The sequence below is a fragment of the Clupea harengus genome, unplaced genomic scaffold (assembly GCF_900700415.2).
Source record: "Clupea harengus unplaced genomic scaffold, Ch_v2.0.2, whole genome shotgun sequence".
Lineage (NCBI taxonomy): Eukaryota > Metazoa > Chordata > Actinopteri > Clupeiformes > Clupeidae > Clupea > Clupea harengus.
In genome coordinates, this window is record NW_024879947.1 from 31,348 (window position 1) to 49,977 (window position 18,630).

At 44.3% G+C, this 18,630-nt stretch overlaps 2 protein-coding genes across 6 annotated transcripts; one reads left to right on the top strand and one right to left on the bottom strand.

Annotated features, from left to right (window-relative positions):
* The first annotated feature begins 154 nt into the window (after positions 1-154).
* Positions 155-13,641, top strand: hgs (hepatocyte growth factor-regulated tyrosine kinase substrate). Of its 5 annotated transcripts, none has more exons than XM_042705697.1 (21): positions 155-514; positions 1,840-1,924; positions 2,034-2,109; positions 2,285-2,377; positions 4,987-5,104; positions 5,220-5,272; positions 5,372-5,440; positions 5,610-5,734; positions 6,158-6,275; positions 6,963-7,061; positions 7,585-7,680; positions 8,060-8,098; positions 8,204-8,383; positions 8,861-9,071; positions 9,692-9,864; positions 10,136-10,276; positions 10,652-10,826; positions 11,177-11,310; positions 11,622-11,717; positions 11,904-11,990; positions 12,151-13,641. In XM_042705697.1, the coding sequence occupies exons 1-21, from the start codon at positions 478-480 to the stop codon at positions 12,244-12,246; spliced, it is 2,301 nt and encodes a 766-aa protein (XP_042561631.1). In that variant the 5' UTR covers positions 155-477; the 3' UTR covers positions 12,247-13,641. The 5 variants fall into 5 exon arrangements, with proteins under 5 accessions (XP_042561631.1, XP_042561629.1, XP_042561628.1 ...); XM_042705695.1 differs by having other exon boundaries at positions 156-514; positions 6,933-7,061; XM_042705694.1 differs by having other exon boundaries at positions 157-514; positions 6,161-6,275; positions 6,933-7,061; positions 8,858-9,071.
* A 265-nt stretch (positions 13,642-13,906) lies between these two features.
* Positions 13,907-17,007, bottom strand: zgc:103625 (methyltransferase-like 26 B). Its single transcript, XM_042705698.1, has 6 exons — positions 16,306-17,007; positions 15,882-16,044; positions 15,154-15,213; positions 14,608-14,675; positions 14,363-14,441; positions 13,907-14,259 (listed from the first exon to the last, which is right to left on the bottom strand). The coding sequence occupies exons 1-6, from the start codon at positions 16,506-16,508 to the stop codon at positions 14,212-14,214; spliced, it is 621 nt and encodes a 206-aa protein (XP_042561632.1). The 5' UTR covers positions 16,509-17,007; the 3' UTR covers positions 13,907-14,211.
* Between the last annotated feature and the right edge of the window lie 1,623 nt (positions 17,008-18,630).

The following is an 18,630-nucleotide window of genomic DNA, read 5'->3' on the forward strand; positions in this document are numbered from 1 at the left end:
AATGGCTCTGGTCAACTGAGGAGGAAGTATAAAATATAACAGTACTGTATGCACCCTTTGTTATTGTGGAAAAGGTGTATGAATTATTGTCCACTGCTTCGACCAAGAAGGCCAAATACATCACTTTATTTGCTCATTTAGACAGTTATGCTTCTTTCAATTTAAATATAAACGCCGACTAACTCAACTAACAGATAATATATGTTTTAAGACAACTGGACCTGTGTCCTGTTATGAAAGTTATTAAAAATGACCCTTTACTGGAACCCGTTCTGAAATCAACACTGGGAGGCGATATCAATATAGGTTTAAGGGTACACGGGCAGTTCACTCTAGATTGACTACGAAACTCTACGACACGGGAAGCAGGAAGTTCGATAGAGACAACTTTGCTGCCAGGGTTGCATAGCTTGCGTTTCGTTGATCAAACGAATCGTAAACCGTTTTAGTCAGCGAATCAAACCCCTTCTATACATCATGGGAAAGGGTGGTGGAACCTTTGAGAGGCTTCTAGGTAAGATGCATCTTAAATAATTGTTCAGATGATCTGGTAGCAATACTTCAAATTTGTATTGTTGTTCTTGACAGTGCTAGGGCTGTGGCTTGCTAGCTAGCTCCCTGGTTAGCACGCTAGCAAGCGTCGCCACCCATTGTTTATTGCCAGGTCGGGGCCTAATGATTCAGCTACAACCTTTAACTGGTTGAACTAACCGATTTACCTCTTGTTAGTCTTGACTTATCGGTTGATTTAAACTGCACCCCCACTAAACATTTGAGATGGGTTTGTATCACGTATGACGTTACTCAAGTTGCGTCTGTAGCCTTCATGCAGCTAAACGTTTACCACGGTTAGCTTGCTGGTCAGCTGATTTGTTCACTTAAGACTAGCAGCTAGCTGGCTAGACACGAAGTTGGCAAACCAGCTGTACTCTGCCACAATTAGTAAAATTCAGTGTGGCATTCCAATTCAAGTGGATAACTTGCGAGGATTAGGCACACGAAAGAGTTGTATATTTAGAAGCCAATTACATTTATGTTTTTTTGTGACTACAGGTATAGTCGCAGCAAGCCAGTCAGTGTAGCTTTAAAGGACACATAGCTAATGATGGCTAATGTTAGCTGTTGTCAGCCGACACCTATTAACTTCAAGGAGCTTGAATGGTAGATGGCCAGGTATGAATGTTAACGTTGGCCTAACTCACTATATGTTCGGATATTTCGATGAATCGTGTCAAAGAGCTATCAGATGTTTACAAGGTTTTTAAATGTGAAATGTGACGTTATCAATTTATATGATTTTGTCGGGTGTACAGTGTTGATATTGTTGCAATTTAGAGGGTTGTGCAGTTAAATCACAATGTATTTTCTGCAAAATTGTATTCGTCCGTTTCATTGGCCCTAGCCTCGAATTGTTTGTGTTTTACATAGGATTTTTAATTCTCTGTAGTGGACTCCTGAACACTAGTTTGCAGTCAGTGATTGAGCTGCCCTCTGAAACAATGCTGCCCACTGGAAGCCATGTTAGGCTATTAGCTACAGCACAGAGTGGTTCAACCCACAACTCTATACTGTAATGCATGTCAGCTAATCTTAAAATGACCCATTTAGCTCTATAACAGCGTTGGCCGTTTAGTAGTGTCATGCTGACGGGTAGATTATTGGCTCAGCTTCTCTGCACCACCCTTTCAAAGAGGTGGGGAAGGTTGGTTTGATAATAGCATGAATAGTTAATGTGACCGTTATATGTTAATGCACTGGATTTCATACCACTCCCTCCAGAGCCAGAGCTCTGTTTATCACCAACATTGTGTATTCACCTCATTGTCATTCGCTTTTCAGACAAGGCCACAAGCCAGCTTTTGCTGGAGACAGACTGGGAGTCCATCCTGCAGATCTGTGACCTCATCCGCCAAGGAGACACTCAGTACGTACAGTTTTTCCACTCCTGTCTCAATCATTCTGTTGTGTTGTTATCACAGAGATGATATTCATGCCACAAGTCTCCTGAGGTCAGTGTTTGCTTTCCTCACCAGGGCAAAATATGCAATCGGTGCCATTAAGAAGAAGCTAAATGATAAGAATCCCCATGTGGCTCTTTATGCGCTTGAGGTGAGTGGTGGAGACCAAATATTACTGCTGGAAGTTTAGCTGCATCATGTAAATATGACAATTATTGTATACATATGGTCTAGTATTTTCTTTTTTCGTCCATAGTCTTAGTGCACTCGTATGAAACTGTTAATGTTTCATTTATTTTAAAAAACATCAAAATGTGACTTCACAGGTGCTGGAATCAGTTGTGAAGAACTGTGGGCAGACGGTCCATGATGAGGTGGCCAGCAAGCAGACTATGGAGGAGCTCAAAGACCTTCTTAAGGTGCCCATTCTTCAATGCATCTGCATTCTTCCTGTTTTTTTTTCTTTGCATCAAGTTATAACGCATTCTCTGTTGTCATATTGGGTGTTATTGGGGTGGTTGTGTGAATGACACAATGTGCCACTTTGATCGTGACTTGGCTGTGCTATCCATCATTTCATCATAATGTCCTTTGGTGTGCGACACAGCATTGACACAATTGTGGTCCATGAACATTTCCATTCGCCTACTAAAAGGTTTTCACACTAAGACACAAATCAAGTTGTCTCAATGTTTCCAGTCCAATCACTGCTCTGACATAAGGCCAAACACCAGTAATGTTTCTGACCTTACATTATCTCTGTGTATTATAAAATATACACGGTTCTGTTAGATTTACAATTTCTAAGATTGTTTGAGCTAGGTGTGTGTGTGTGTGTGTGTGGTTGCTGTTGGAGGAGAGGAGAGAGTGTGTAGAGTACTGCAAGGTTTCCGGGAATTGTGTTTTGTGGTCAATTCAGGGGAAATTGGATATGAACAGCGAAAAACTTTGTTTTCATAGCAGATATAGTGGCGACTGTGTGTGTACACACATTACACGTCGGTGATAGTAGAGTGATGCCAAGGATTTTCAAAATCCTGTGGCTGAAAAAGTGAAACCCCCTCCAGTAGGTTTTGTAAGGTTTGGCAGAATGACTTGAAACATTATTCCACCCATGGGCCTTTGCTTGGAATGGTCGTCTGTCTGCTTGCCAGCTCTATGTCGGTGGATCCAGGCCTGTGAGTAGTTTACCTCAGTCTCGGGATAAACACAACTGTGCTGTTGTTTTGGGTCACTTAAAGATATAGTGGCAGATGTTAACTTTTCTGAAATCAGAAGCTATAATTTCTTGTTCAACACGTATGTATTCATATCCACATTTAAGGATCTTTTAATCAAAGGTGGAAGAATGTCAGATCCTTAACTTAAAGCAGCACAACAGAGGAATTGCTAATCGCTAGAGATTGCTAAGATGCTAGCGGCTAAACCTAGTGAAACCTGTTGAAATTTGATTACTTTGAAACTGACAAACTAGTGAGTCAACAACTTTCCTAACAGTCAAATATCAAGCAAGTGCAACATAAGACAAAGCACGACGGCTAATAAGTGACTTACTAGTCCGGCAGAGAGTAGTAACCGGGCGGCTTCCAGAAACCTACATAGCGCAGTAATATGCCTACGGACCCTGTTATGGCAATGGCACAGAGGCCATTCTCCATATTAAACGTCATTGTAGCGGTGTTATTTTAAGGTAAAATTGCTAATCCTAACCCTAACCCTGAAGTACAATTGCTACATACTGTTACTTTAAGTAAAAATAGCAATATGAATCGGTAATAACTTTACCAATAACTAAAGGTCTATAGGTATTAGCAGCAAAATGTAGTTAAAGTTTCATTAGAAGCACTGATTTGATCACTAAAGCTGTCAAATAAATCTAGTGGAGTAGGCCTAGAAAGTACAAATTTTCCCTCTGAAATGTATTGGAGTGGAAGTATAAAGTAGCATAAAATGTACTCAAAATTCTTGAGTAAATATACTGTTCCACCACTGATTTTAATTAACATTGCTTGATGCAGTAGTAAACACAGCAAATAGGAATTTTAGTGTTACTAAAAAACACAGTTCATGTTAAAGATTGTAATTTTACGATTTAAAGTTTGCAATGTTTCACATTGCGCAGTACATTCAGGATCCTCAAATTTTCCATTGCTATTTTGGTAGTCAATATGAACAAACCATTTAGCATGAACACATTTAAGCACATAGCATAGCAGCACCATCATATCAGTTAATTCCTTGAACTGATTCAGTTAGCTGAGCTTAAATGTGAAGTGTTATGAAGTCGTTACATCCAATTATGCAAGTATATTCTGACATGTAAATATACCATCATCTACGTATGTTTTTGTCCTTGGTGACCTATACGTTGACATATGTCTGTTTATGCTATATGCAAGGTCCTTTGTACATTCTGCACATGCCCTTGTAAATATACTTTGTGGGTCACCAGGTTATTGCGGCATACGGATTTTTCTGTCACCATGGTTTTACCTCTGGAGAGGGTGCTGTGCTCTGTTTTTGTCTGTGGACTTTAGGACGAGCTGACTCATCTAGCATTTGACTTCCTGGTGATGTCATCAGATCACATGTTCTCACAGACAGAGGGGGGGGGGGGGGGCGACTTCCTCTTTTGAGTCTGCTCTCTAAAACTGAAAGCAAGAGTAGGGTTAGTAAACAGAGACTGGGAAAACGTTAAGCATCAATCACAGAAGCCATGTGTTTATAACCAGAGGTATTTCAGGTAATTCAACTCTCCCATATTTGACTGAATTTGAAGGTCTTCTGTGTCTATGTATGTTTGTGTAATGTGGGAGTGTTCAGGTGTAGATGGCTTGTCAGGCTTGTGAATTGTGTTTATATTTTGGACTCTTTGAGTGTGCGTTTGTGTATATGAGCCAGATTAGTGTGTGTGTGTGTGTGTGTGTGTGTGTGTGTGTGTGTGTGTGTGTGTGTGTGTGTGTGTGTGTGTGCGTGTGCGTGCGTGTGCTTTTACTCATGAAGAGGTTTCCCCTTGTCTGAGAAACAGACGGAGCCGAATGTCAGGAACAAGATTCTCTATCTGATCCAAGCCTGGTCCCACGCCTTCCGCAACGAGCCAAAGTACAAGGTGGTTCAGGACACCTACCAGATCATGAAGGTGGAGGGTGAGTGGTCGCCTCAGACACGGGAGAGGTCTCTCTCTCAACGGGATTGTCTTTGTCTTAAACCCTGTGTTGGAGCTTTTGTTCTCCTGATCCAATACCCTACTTGTGCTCACAGGTCACGTGTTCCCTGAGTTCAAGGAGAGCGATGCCATGTTCGCCGCTGAGAGGGTAAGAGAGAAACTTGTTACATTTCTTTTGTAAACTTCAGTATTCATTCATTCTTCAGCGGTTCACTAATGTTTGAGGTGTGTGTGTGTGTGTCATCAGGCCCCGGACTGGGTGGATGCAGAGGAGTGCCACCGCTGCAGGGTTCAGTTCGGAGTAATGACACGCAAGGTGTGATATCCTCTTTGTGTGTGTGTGTGTGTGTGTGTGTGTGTGTGTGTGTGTGTGTGTGTGTGTGTGTGTGTGTGTGTGTGAGAGGGAGAGTGTGTGTGAGTGTGATTGGGACACCATGATTGTGTGTGTGTGTGTCATGCTGACCTCACACCGCCCTTTGTTGCAGCACCACTGCAGAGCCTGTGGGCAGATCTTTTGTGGGAAGTGCTCCTCCAAGTACTCGACAATCCCCAAGTTTGGCATCGAGAAGGAGGTGCGAGTGTGTGAGCCCTGCTTCGAGCAGCTCAACAAGTGAGTTCTCACAGTGGAGGGAGGAGGCGTTTTTCTCAAAGCACCCATTCCATAGTCACTCGTTCTTTGATATTGCTCTTACTTTCTCGCTCGATTCTCACTGGTCTCTTTTGAAATCGGACATGAAAACATAAAACAGAACTCTTTGTGCGCATCCTTTGAATCTTCACACCAGCATGACTTTTAGGCATGAACGAAAGGAGCGCCTTTTTCTCTCTCTTCAGTACTGAGTTCTTTCGTTTTCAAGAGTGTTTCTGAGCACTCTGAGCTTTTGGCCTGTGTTTTCTCTTTTGTTTTCTGTGACTGCGTGCACTCTTGTGTGCATGCTTTCTTGTAGGTGTATGCTTACTGCACTTGACTGCCTGTCTGCAGACATTTACACGGCTTGTCTTCCCCCTCCTCCCCCCGATCCTTTCTCCTCAGCAGCCACCCCTCCTCCCTCTCTCCCCCTCCTAGGAAATCCGAGGGCAAGGCCCCCAGCGTTGCACCATCCGAGCTGCCCCCCGAGTACCTGACCAGCCCCCTGTCCCAGCAGTCCCAGGTACTGAAATATTCTTACAGTTCTGGCGTCTAAAAGATGCTAAAATGAATCACATAAATGCTAAAAGTGTGTGGCATTTGCAAAAGCCATCACAGGTGACACACCTCTACTTCTGGGCTCTGTCTCATAGATGGTAGTATTTTGCGGCATATGCGCAAAACCCTCTACTCTCTGTGGCACTTAAATGTTTAGTCACTTTAAAAGCACCTCCATGTTATTTATGAAGGACGTGAATCGGCACATTGTCAAACTGCTGAAGGTTAGATAGTTTATCTACCAGAATAGTTATCCTAATAGTGTCCTGATATGTAGGCTGTTGTTGCCATGCTATATTGTTACTTTGCTGATTTACATCCTGCAAATGGATTCTTCCTACCGTGCCTCTGTGAATAGTGAACTGATACTGGTTCTCTGTACCATTAGTTAGATCCTGTTTTAGTTTGACAGTAGTTTGCTTTGGTAGTGGTTTGGAGACACTGAGACTCCTTTTGGAGCAGCTTCAGGGCGGATTAAACGAGTTAGTTCATTTCAAGAGTCATGAACACGAGTCGAACATCACGTATGTTCAGTCCTAAACGAACGAGGAGGAATTGATGTGAGGAACTGTATGACGTGTTCTGACCCCCACCCACTCTGTGTTGTTCTCTCTATTTTCTGGTTTGGGATCCGACCGCTCTACCTCCACAGATGCCCCCCAAGCGCGATGAGGCAGCTCTGCAGGAGGAGGAAGAGCTGCAGCTCGCCATTGCCCTGTCCCAGAGCGAGGCAGAGGAGAAGGAGCGCATGGTGCGCATCTGAGCGCGCACACACACACACACACACACACACACACACACACACACACACACAAACAAACCAGTGGGCACACTTTCTCTCTCTCGCCGCCACACACATAGGCACACAGCTATCTCTCTCTCTCTCTGACACACACACACATGCCCAGGTAGTATTATTGCTACACGGTGCGCAGATATCCAGAGGCGCAGAACTATTCCTCATGGGCACACAGGGTTTCACAACACAAACAGCCAAATTAAACTTATGATATTGAAACACGAAGAAATGTGAAACAGAATTAAATGAAGTGTCCCCTATGGAGTTGTGTATATAAATACACACACACACACTTTTTCTTTAACTTTTTACGAACCCTGATTTAGCTACGCTCGAGCCACTGAGCAGTTGAAAGCCTGAATTGGGGCATGGAAGAGACCCGCTGGGAGACACCCGTCAGGATGGTTGTGACTGTGTTGTTGACCCTTGACCTCTTTAAATAACCTTTGCTCCTCTCTGCTGCTTCCTCCCACAGAGGCACAAGGGCTCGTACGGGGTGTACCCAAAAGCCGACCCCACCCCTGTGACCTCGTCTGCCCCACCTGTCAGCACCCTCTACTCGTCTCCTGTGGTAAGAGTCTGGAGGGTTTCAGTTCTTCAAAGTGGTGTCAGGGGTTACACAAAAGTTTCTCTCATGTCACAACGCAATACTCCACATTTACATTTACATTCAGTAATTTTAGCAGACAAGTTTATGCAAAGCATAAGTTGCCAGGATTGTACAGATCCTATATACATTATCCTGCATTCATTCCCTTGATGCCAAACCCATGATTTTGGTCTTAGCATCTTTCTTAGCATCCTTCTTCTCTATTGTACTCTATTCTATGGGTTAGAGAGTGGTTTGAAGATCAAATGTAGTGTAAGGGGGGCGTTTAGAGAACCCAGTGTGACTCAGATGTGTTATGAGGCATTTGAGTGATGCTCACGGATCTTTCTGTTCCACGCAGAACTCCTCCGCCCCCTCAGCTGAAGAGGTGGATCCTGAGGTAAGGCGATACACTAGCGGTTCCAGATCATACATTACAGAACGTGCAGCTTCACTCGAACTCCTGCATCTCCTCATCACCCATACTGTGTCCTGTGTTCTCTAGTTGGCCCGCTACTTGAACCGGACCTACTGGGAGAAGAAACAGGAAGAGGTGCGCAAAAGCCCCACCCCCTCCGCTCCAACTCCTGTGCCATTGCCTGAACCCATACCCATGCCAATCAGCCAGCCTGTGGAGAGCCAACCCCCTGTGCAGGTGCAAGTGCAGCCAGTCAACATAGTGGAGGTACGTTTGAGTCCTGAGGCCCTCAGTAGGAAGGGATCAGTTTTTTATCATCTTTTTGTCCTATATCTTTTGGGTATGAGTGGCAGGTTTGTGAGTTGCCATTTTAACGGCTCGATTCTGTAAATGGGCGAAGTTACGTACGGCTACCCTTAAGGCGAAACCAATTTCTATGTAATAGGGGGACATGTTCTGGCTACATGTTGTAGCATGAGGATAAATTAAGCATCCTGTATTCAAAACAAATTATGCAAACACTTTCTGAAAACATCCATTGAAAACAAACATTGTCTAAATATTCCACTGATCAATGGCCAACATTTATAAGTGAAGATCCCTCTCTCTCCTGCCCCCACCCCACCTCCTTGGGCTGGGCCTGTGACAACTTCCCTACTGCCTACTACCCCCCCCCCCCCCCGCCCTATGGTCATTACCCTCTGTTTGAAGTTGCCTGTTCTGCTTCCACCCCCTTCTTAGCAGCAGTACCAGAACGGTGAGTCAGAGGAGAACCACGAGCAGTTCCTGAAGGTGCTGCAGAACGCCGTCACCACCTTCCTGAACCGCATGAAGAGCAACCACATGCGCGGGCGCAGCATCACCAACGACAGCGCCGTGCTCTCGCTCTTCCAGTCCATCAACAACCTGCACCCACAGCTGCTGGACATCCTCAACCAGTTGGACGAGAAGAGACGTGAGTGCCGCCACACCTACACCCTTTAACCACTCGCCGACATTAAAGGTGGAGTCCACGATTCAAATTCTAATCCAATAGACTTTTTTTTTTGTTCAAATGTTGTGAATTGCTCCTCACTGTCCGCTAGCTGACCATTCAGTCTGTGTGCTCAAAACAAAAAACACCTGGTGTTCGTACACAGTCTTGGCTCTGTGAATGGGGAACAAACATACTGACTTGAAGTGAGCCATGAACAAATCCAGCCAATCAAAACGTTGCTTCATGAGCACAAACGAGGGAGGGGTATAATTTGTTTTGTTATTAAGCTCTGATTCTAATGGAAGACATTCTTGCAAAAGGTTGTTGCTATCAGACTCTAGCTTTAAGGCTGTGTGGTATTTTGGTATTTCAGTATTAGTTTGTATAAGCAATCAAGGTGCCGTACAGATGCCCAAGGCTTGTTTCTGCATGTGGGGATGCTTGAGTACCATTGCCATCTTAGCATCCAAGGTCATGCATGAATCACTAATTAGGTGTACCAATAAGTTATTGAACAAGCGGAGACACTTGGTCTCCCTAAGTCGCCAACCGTTTAATGCTGCTTGTTTCCCTCTCCTTGTTGTGTGTCCTCTGGCCAGTATACTACGAGGGTCTGCAGGACAAGCTTGCTCAGGTGCGAGATGCGCGTGCGGCCCTGAACGCCCTGCGAGACGAGCACCGCGAGAAACTCCGGCGCGCCGCCGAGGAATCCGAGAGGCAGAGGCAGATCCAGCTGGCCCAGAAACTAGAGATCATGAGGCAGAAGAAACAGGTGAGAAAGGGCGGAGGGGGGTATAGAGAGGACGGCGTCATGCTCTTTGAGGTCTGACAAGACTAGGCATATACCAGGAATTTAGTTTGATGGGGTAGGATTTAGTTTTGAGGAATTCTCAGTATGTTTTGGACATCTACTCCGCTTTCTTCCCCATCGACATGAAGGCTACATAGTGTTATTGGTTACAGTGCTGTATCTGGCATAATGGTGGCATGTGATTGGGACGTGGAGCGAGTTTGCTGAGCTGTGATTGGTTGCCGTGCCGCAGGAGTACCTGGAGATGCAGCGGCAGCTGGCCATCCAGCGGCTGCAGGAGCAGGAGAAGGAGAGGCAGATGCGTCTGGAGCAGCAGAAGCACACCATCCAGATGAGGGCTCAGATGCCGGCCTTCTCCCTGCCTTACGCACAGGTCAGCAGCCCCCTCACACACACACACAGTCTGCTGGGTACAGACGCTACACGGACACACCATGGCAACTGTAGAAATCTGTCCTGAATGTTGATTTTTATGTGAAAATGACCTGTTTGTGTAAGTGGACAACTAGGCTCTTATGTGTGAGTGATCTTTGCTGTTCCAAAAGTGTCGTTGAGCATCCTCCGCCATGGTAACTGAGAGAGAAAGTGTTCAAAATCATAGTGTCTCTATCATTTAATGATGGTAGCTGTTCAACGATGTTGAATGTGCAGTTGTCGTCCTAGTGGAACTGAGTCTTTGTGGGTGTCTTATATGGGAGTGTTCTTATTTGCCTCTTTACCCCCTGTGTGTTGTGATTATGATGTGTAGATGCAGTCACTGCCCCCTAACGTGGCAGGAGGGGTGGTGTACCAGCCCGCCGGCCCGCCCAGTTACCCCGGCACCTTCAGCCCTGCTGGCTCAGTCGAGGGCTCTCCCATGCACGGAGTCTACATGAACCAGCCCGGCCAGACGGGCGGCCCCTACCAGGCCATGCCCCCTACAGGTCAGGAGGACACACACAGGCGTTCACCTCTAAAGTTCACTTGGTTTTTGGTAAAGGTTTTCCATTTTCATAGAAGTTGAGGATTGACATAATATATTCATATATATATATTCTATTATATATATGTCACCTCATCACCCACTTGACTGGAAAACCCCCGTTTTGAGAGAATAAGTATTTATTTCTAGCCTTGGATAACCAGACACACATTTACCATACATTACTATGTTGAAGGTGTGAGAGCTGGCATGTGGGGGGTGGGAACAGTCGGCAGGCAGAGCAGGCTATATTTATCCAGCAAGTGATGTCTTGATGATGTCACATCTGAATGTGCCCTGTCTGTTCTGTAGATCCCAACATGGTGAATGCCTACATGTACCAGAATGCAGGCACCAACGCCCAAGCTGCACCCCCAGGCCAGGCCCCCCCCTCCGCCACCCCTGCCTACTCCAGCTACCAGCCCACCCCGACACAGGGCTACCAGGTGAGGGAGCAGCTACTCAGTCGGTTTTGTATAGCAGCCACGGCAACCCAGCATCACCGTTAATAACTCTTGAAAAAGCACCGGTATTTATAGTACTAGTGAAATAATAGTTTATATATCCTAGTTTTCTGTTACTTTTTGTGTCTTCTCTATATGGGTTTTGCTGTCCCATAACATTTCACACGTCACACGTTTTTTGTTCTAGAAAAGAGAGCAGGGAGAGAGCTCTGCAGTAGGATTCATTCTGTGGTATTAATATCGCTCTGTAACTCTGTGGTGTTAATATGGCTTTGTAATTCTCCCCTCTGTAGAACGTGGCGTCCCAAGCCCAGAGCATGCCCCCCATGCCTCAGGCTGGACCCACTAACGGCATCACCTACATGGGCTATCAGCCTTACAACATGCAGGTGGGTGCCTTGATCGCATTGTCTTACAATCCCTAAAGATACACACTACAAACTGCTCTTCTCATGTCTGGCCACCCCGCCGTGAGACATAAGGGCTCCCAGCCCCTGCTCCCTGCATGCACACAGGCAGTCTATGAAACTATTTCTGTTTGCCATTGACCCGTCCACACTCTCACTGGTCTCCAGAACATGATGACTGCTCTGCCAGGACAGGACCCAAACATGCCCCCACAGCAACCTTACATGCCCGGACAGCAGCCCATGTATCAGCAGGCAAGTCCTCTGGTGTTTTGTCTAGTCTTTAATGCCACTCGGTAGATTGATTTGTACACCTTTCACTTATATCCAAACAACAGTTTGGATCCAAACCATGTCCTGTATTGTATTGTTAATTTTGCAAGTGGCCTTAAATGCATTTGTTTGCCGTGTACAGATGGCGCCCCCCGGTGGTCAACAGCAGCAGGCGCAACAGCAGCCTGTTCAGGGCCCCCCAGGCAGTGCAGAGGCCCAGCTCATCTGCTTTGACTGATACCTGCCCCCACCAGTGCCTCAGGCCATGGGGTCCAACACACTACACCCTCCACCCCCCACCCCCCCTTCCTCTCCTCCTCCTCTTTCTTCCTTCCTTAAACACCTGGCTTCACCCGTTCTTTTCTCCCAACCACGTATGACCGTGCCCAAAGGCCAAGCAATGCCACAGTCATGTTGCAAAAGCCGTGCACCACCCCAAATCCACTCCCTCGCTCCTCCTCTTAAGATGAAGTAGGAGTTGGGAAGAATAAACTCACGAGAGGGAAGACCCTCCCTCCATTCTCTGCCTGCCATCTCTCTCTCTCTCTGTGTGTGTCTGTCTCATATGTACGTAGTCTTGTCCTTATCGTTGGATTGCAGAAGCTCAGTTTAGTCAGTGGTGTAGAAATAAATACAACAACAAGAAATAGAACTGAAGATAAACAAAAACACAAGACACAACCATCCTTTTGTCTCATATTTTTCTAAATCAGATTTGCATGTGTTCAGTAATTCTTTTAAGATGCTGATGTGTGTGTGAGTGTGTATGTACGTGAGGGTGGGTGGGTGTGGTGATGCGTGACAGCCGTCCTCCCCTCCTGCATTATGCACTGGTGTGATGATCTGTTTTAAAATGCTGGTTTAGAGGCTATATTGCTATGAAGGGTGATTTAGGGGACGAGATGGTGGCCCCCTTTCTGTCCCGGTTGCTCTCAAATCGACATTTCAATGATATTGTCCATCATTCCCTAACACATCTGCCATAGAGGTCCATCTATTCATATGCCTGTCCAACTGTTTGCTTGCTCATCCGGATTGTCAAATGTGACTGTAGAGAGAATACAGGAAGTGATGGCTATAGTAAATGTGGAGTGGGGCACAGCTGTCATCTGATCAGATCATTCGCTCTGAGATCTCCTAGTGAAGCATCGCTGTGTCATTCATTCCGTGATGCCGTGTGTACCCCATGTTACGCAATCATTCTTCCTCTTCGGTAAATAATGTCAGACAGGGGGAGAATCATTGATCATAGGTACCTGCAATTTTACATGGGGCACCAGATCTATTTTAAAACACACTAAACCCCCCAGCCCCCCCGGTCACCATCAGTATGCGCTAAGCTGCTGGAGGTCTTAACAAATGGGTATGAGGACGAAGGTGTGGATGTATCTTTTTCATTGTGCATTGCTTTGTCTGGGAAAGTGTATGTGTGTGTGAGTGTGTTTTGTGGTGAGACTGCAGTGCCGTAGAATGGTCATATATTGCGCATGTATGTAACATACACCAACCAGTGACTTCTGTAACCCTTAAATGGCATTTGTGAACTCTCTCTTCTATCATACTGATCTGTCTGACTTCAAGAATTAACTGTAAGATTATATTTAATAAATATCGGGTTCTTTTATTGTCCACATTTTGTGTCCTGTGTGGTCCTATTTGTTGGCAGATCGGATGATGTTGATATTTTCTTAATCTCCATTCATAGAGTGATGAGTGCTTAAAGGTGCAGTAGCAGTTGTTTAACAGTAATATTGCTATAATCAGACCCTAAATAAGAATGTTATTATGAAAGAGCAGAAAGGTGATATTTTCTCGTATTTGTATGCATGCTATTCATCTTGGCCCTGCAATGCATTCAGTTACATTTTCCAGTGCCATATGATGCATGGAGACGTTAGGAAATACAGTCAATTTTTATTTTTGTCTTCATCATCGTCTTCAACATCACGCACCAACTATACTGTGACATTTAGAGAATTTTTTAACAACAAAAGGTACCTACAGCACCTTTTGAAAGATCATGTCTAGAAGTTGCATAGTGATAACTGTCATATACGTATGTTTTTGAAATAAACTTTGCATAGATTCTCGTACTTTGCTGCATAAAGTGCAAGAATTGCAATTACATGTTGAACGAACAAAGTCCCAGTTCTTCAGTACATCAGTGTATTACTGATGTATCTCTGCATAAGGGCTTGACTTTTCAGAATTTCCTGAAGACCAGGCATTTGTTGGACTCTGGCATGTCAATCTGGAAGATAAAAGCTATGTTAGGGATGTTGCATGTGGGAAGCTATCAATTCTTGACCGTGTGTACACATACTTTACAGCTGATCAAGTAAGTTGATACTTACCATCCTCTCCATACGCAATCCATTAGTAAAGGCAATCTGTCTCAGGACGTCAATGTCAGGAAGACCCCACTCAGGGTTTCTGTGTTGTGAGAGTTGGTTTGGAGGTACATGTCTGCTTCAGACTCAGTTTGAGGGAAGCATGTGCAACTGGCTACACTATTAACCTCAAAATGTAAACCTATAAGTTCTTTAAACAGCAAAATAATACTGAGAGATTCATGTTTAAATGGCTAAATATTACTCACCTCTCACGCAGACTTCTGTCCAGTTCCTCATTACATTCCGGAATGATGATCCCATTCATTGCATAAGGCTGAAAGAGAATTAGTCCACTTTCAGTACAGCATCAGAGATTTCCAGCTAAATACAAATATTATTAATATTAACAGACTGGTAAATATAAAAGGAGTACGGATCTAAATATTTGGGTTTTCATGTGAATAATTCCCTAATGTTGTGTGTATATAATTTAATCTCCATTAACTCGGATTAGTGTAAAATAAGCTGTAACATAAGCAGTAGTAACTAAGACTGGCATTGTCTCTAAGGGCTTCTGTGTGTATATTTTTAATAATATGTGTATATTTATGTTGGGACATTTCAACTGCCTTTCTAATCTAAATGCACTGTGATTAAAAGTAAAGTCTGGGTTTGAAAAATAACATTTATGAGAATTTATTTCTCAGTGTCATAGAGAAAGTAGTCAAACATGTTCGTTTTAACATATACAATGATATTTATCATCACATGTTGAAATTACTGCTTATTTTTTACTGCTTCACTCAGCTTACCCCATATGTCATCAGAAAGCCATTCTTTCTCAGAATCTCGCCAGCTCCTTGAAAAACACCCTATAGATAGATAGATACATCCACATTTCACATATGCTCCAGATGGTTGCTTTCACAAGCTGACATCCCAGGCCTTTTTTTCTCCATCGCTGAAGTCCAAACCAGTTAAGACACTTCCCCTGACATTGTCATAGTGAACGTTTTCGAAGTCACTGCATCACTGCCCCACTATCACCAATGGTTAGCACCCTGTGTTCGCTGAGAGAGTCCATATGCTGAAAGAGTAACACAATGGCAAGCCTGGTTGGATGAAATTTAAATTCTTAATTGTTGTTATCAGACCACTTCTGGCTTTGTGATAGGGGTGGGACAACAATATGGCGATATATTGCGATATTTCTGCTTGCGATACAATATCGATACATATTTATATAAGTCTCACGACAGATAAACTATGGTTTTCCACCACTACTCTTTAGCCCCACGTCTGGGGTTCTTCATAGAGTGGTAATGGCCATAAAATGGAATTATAACTGGCAGTAGGAAGACATTCCATCAAAATAGGTCTGTTAGAGTTATGGGCTGTGATTACGATTTACATTTTGAAAAATAGCATATATTGTGATCTATTGATATCGTAGAAGAAATATGGTGATAATATCGGATGGTGAGTTAACCTGTGATTCCCACCCCTATTTTGTGATGGAGTTGAACCACTATTACTGTACCTCTGCTGTTTTGAAGGAGCAGACATGGAAGAGGTTGATGGCTACGATGACGTCACAGGAGCTGCGGGGCAGGCCCGCCCATTTGTCCCAGGGCTCGCTGGCATCCAGGTGCACAGGTTCTAGAACGCGCTTCACTTTCGTTGCCCCAATGTAAGCACGGATACTGAGGCAGGGCAAAAACAGGCATGGATCCCACAGTTGGTCATTGCCACTGATATTAACGTACAATGATTAGAGCTTGAGGACTTAGAACTATACATTCAAAGATACATAGTTTCTGCCTTTTAATTCACAGCGGTGAAGGGAGTAAATACTAACATGTAATCTAATGATGTTCTCTCAATTTAAAAAGGCAATAACCTTGAATAGATGAGAAAAGAACAGCTTATATACTATAGTCAGATACTGGCCGTAACTCTACTACCTTGCACGAGACTCCTCTTGGATGTCTGATGGAAGCCAGGTGACATAGGTCAGCTCCTGGGCAAAGTGCACAACGTGCTGCCCTGTGCCAGAGCCCAGCTCCAGGCCAAACAGTTCTTTGTGGGACTGCTCCTCCAGAATGTCTGCCAGCACTGACAGTATATCGTCCTGGTTGCGCTCAGCCGCAGGAGACAACAGCATCATGGGATGAATAGACGTTTGAAGTCTCAGCGTATCCAAACCAACCCTCCCAGGTCACTCACATTGACCGCTCACAACAGCAATGGCCAGTGTAGATGAATGTGGTACTGAAACCCAGCCGTGAATAGGGATACAGGATACAGAATCGCTCATGGTCACCTGCTGGCCAGTGGACTGGCAGATGGAACAGAAGATTACCCTCCTTGGTTAAGAGCCTCTAAAGCTCCTCCTCCTCGTGGGGTTCTGCTCAACCAACTGTTGAATTGGTAATCAGAATAATCCTCCTCCCCCCACACACACACACCAATAATGACATATTGTGAGTGAACACATCAAGATGTTAAACATATCCCTGTCTAAGATCACTCTATGGAAAACGTAAGGTATGGGAAATGGTTAACAAAAAAAAGCTGCTGACATATAATCATCTTCGTTATACACTTCCAATGTACTTCTACTAATAGATCTACCGTACCATACAATGGTCTACCTCTACCCTATTGTTAACGTAGTGTTACAGTTGACAGTTCTTGTAACCAATAGCCATTGTTCGTTGAGTTGCGCTGAATCCACCAACTAGCTGTTTGGGGTGATGCATTATGGGTAGGTCAGGAAGAGCTACTGGAGGACGCCATGTGCTTTTGAGCAGTGAGGTTGAGTGACAAGCTGGCGTGTGTATTTGGGAAGCGTTTGTAAATTACCTGGACTGGATAGTCGAAGGAGAGAAACAGAAACATGTATTGCACCAGGCACTGTATTCGGGCGGCGTTGCGGACGGTAGTACAAACGCAACGGTAAGCACCAGGAGCGGTGATGTAATGTGAACTGAGATATTACCGGCAGTCGTGCAGATGCACTCTAGTCAAGGACAGTCGATTTAAAGTTGATGTGTTCTGTCCTAGCAATGCATGTGATTGCAATAATTTATGGAGAGGGCTGTTGTAGACATGTGCATTAACTAAGGTTGTAGTCTTTGGAAAAAGATTTTTTTTTATTATAATCTTTAATTTGCTAGGTAGCTAAAGTGGTTAGCCCTCTACCTCTCAGTCAATGTTAACTCCTGTGCTAGCTCTTGAGCACACCCACAGAGCAAATGTTGCTTGACTGAAGCCCTCTTCGCTGCGTCTTGTGAGGGAGAAATTGCTTCTAGGTCATTGTCCCTCACGTTTGTGATTAGCTACCCTGTTCTATTGCTGTATTCGTTACTCGGGTAATTAGCTGGCGAAGATGCTGAAGTAGTCATTCATAGACAGTCAACATTGAGTTAACTTAAGATAGCGATACATGAGCTAGCTAGCTAACGTTAGCTTGTTGCTTAACATTCCGAGAGCTAACGATGTAACGTTAGTTATATCAATGCCAAGGTCAAATTCCCAGTTAAGTTCTTCTTTTTTATTGACAAGACCTGTAAGATGTGATTAGATGCTGATATACGTGTGAATGTTTAAATGGAAATGTTTAAAAAACATACGTTTAAAAGAACAAACGTTATCATTACTTCAGGTTCCACTTGAATGAATTCCTGATTTTCGATTGCAATAATATGTGCTGTAGGCTGCATTATGTGTGACGGGTTATTTATTCGTAGTTCTTTGTTACGAGTCTTATGTCACGATGTCTGTTAAACTAAAAGTCATTAATCGAGGGCGTGACTAACTCGCCGTTGGGTCTGGAGAGCTTTGTGGAGTTCATTGATCTGTCATTTCGCAGGCCTCACCTCCAGACACCGGCACTGTGTGCCATTAGAACGCTCAAGACCAGTCCAGTCAGCCCATCCGATGCCATAGCCACACCTTCTCTGGACGGTGCACCCAAACAGTACTCACCCAAAATTCAGCAGCTTGTCCATGACATCGCCAGCCTCACCTTACTTGAGGTTTCAGACCTGAACGACTTACTAAAGGTACAGTTAGAGGGAAAATTAAAGGATCTTCTCAGAGAGAATGAGACGGAGAGAGAGATAATTCACATTGTCTGTTAATCTCTTCTAGAAAACCTTAAATATTCAAGATGTTGGAATGATGCCTATGGGCGCAATGGCAGCGGCACCTGCAGCACAGGTATTTTTGTTTCATTTATATGTTGTATACATTCAGATCATACTAGTCTACAATGCAAGAATGCT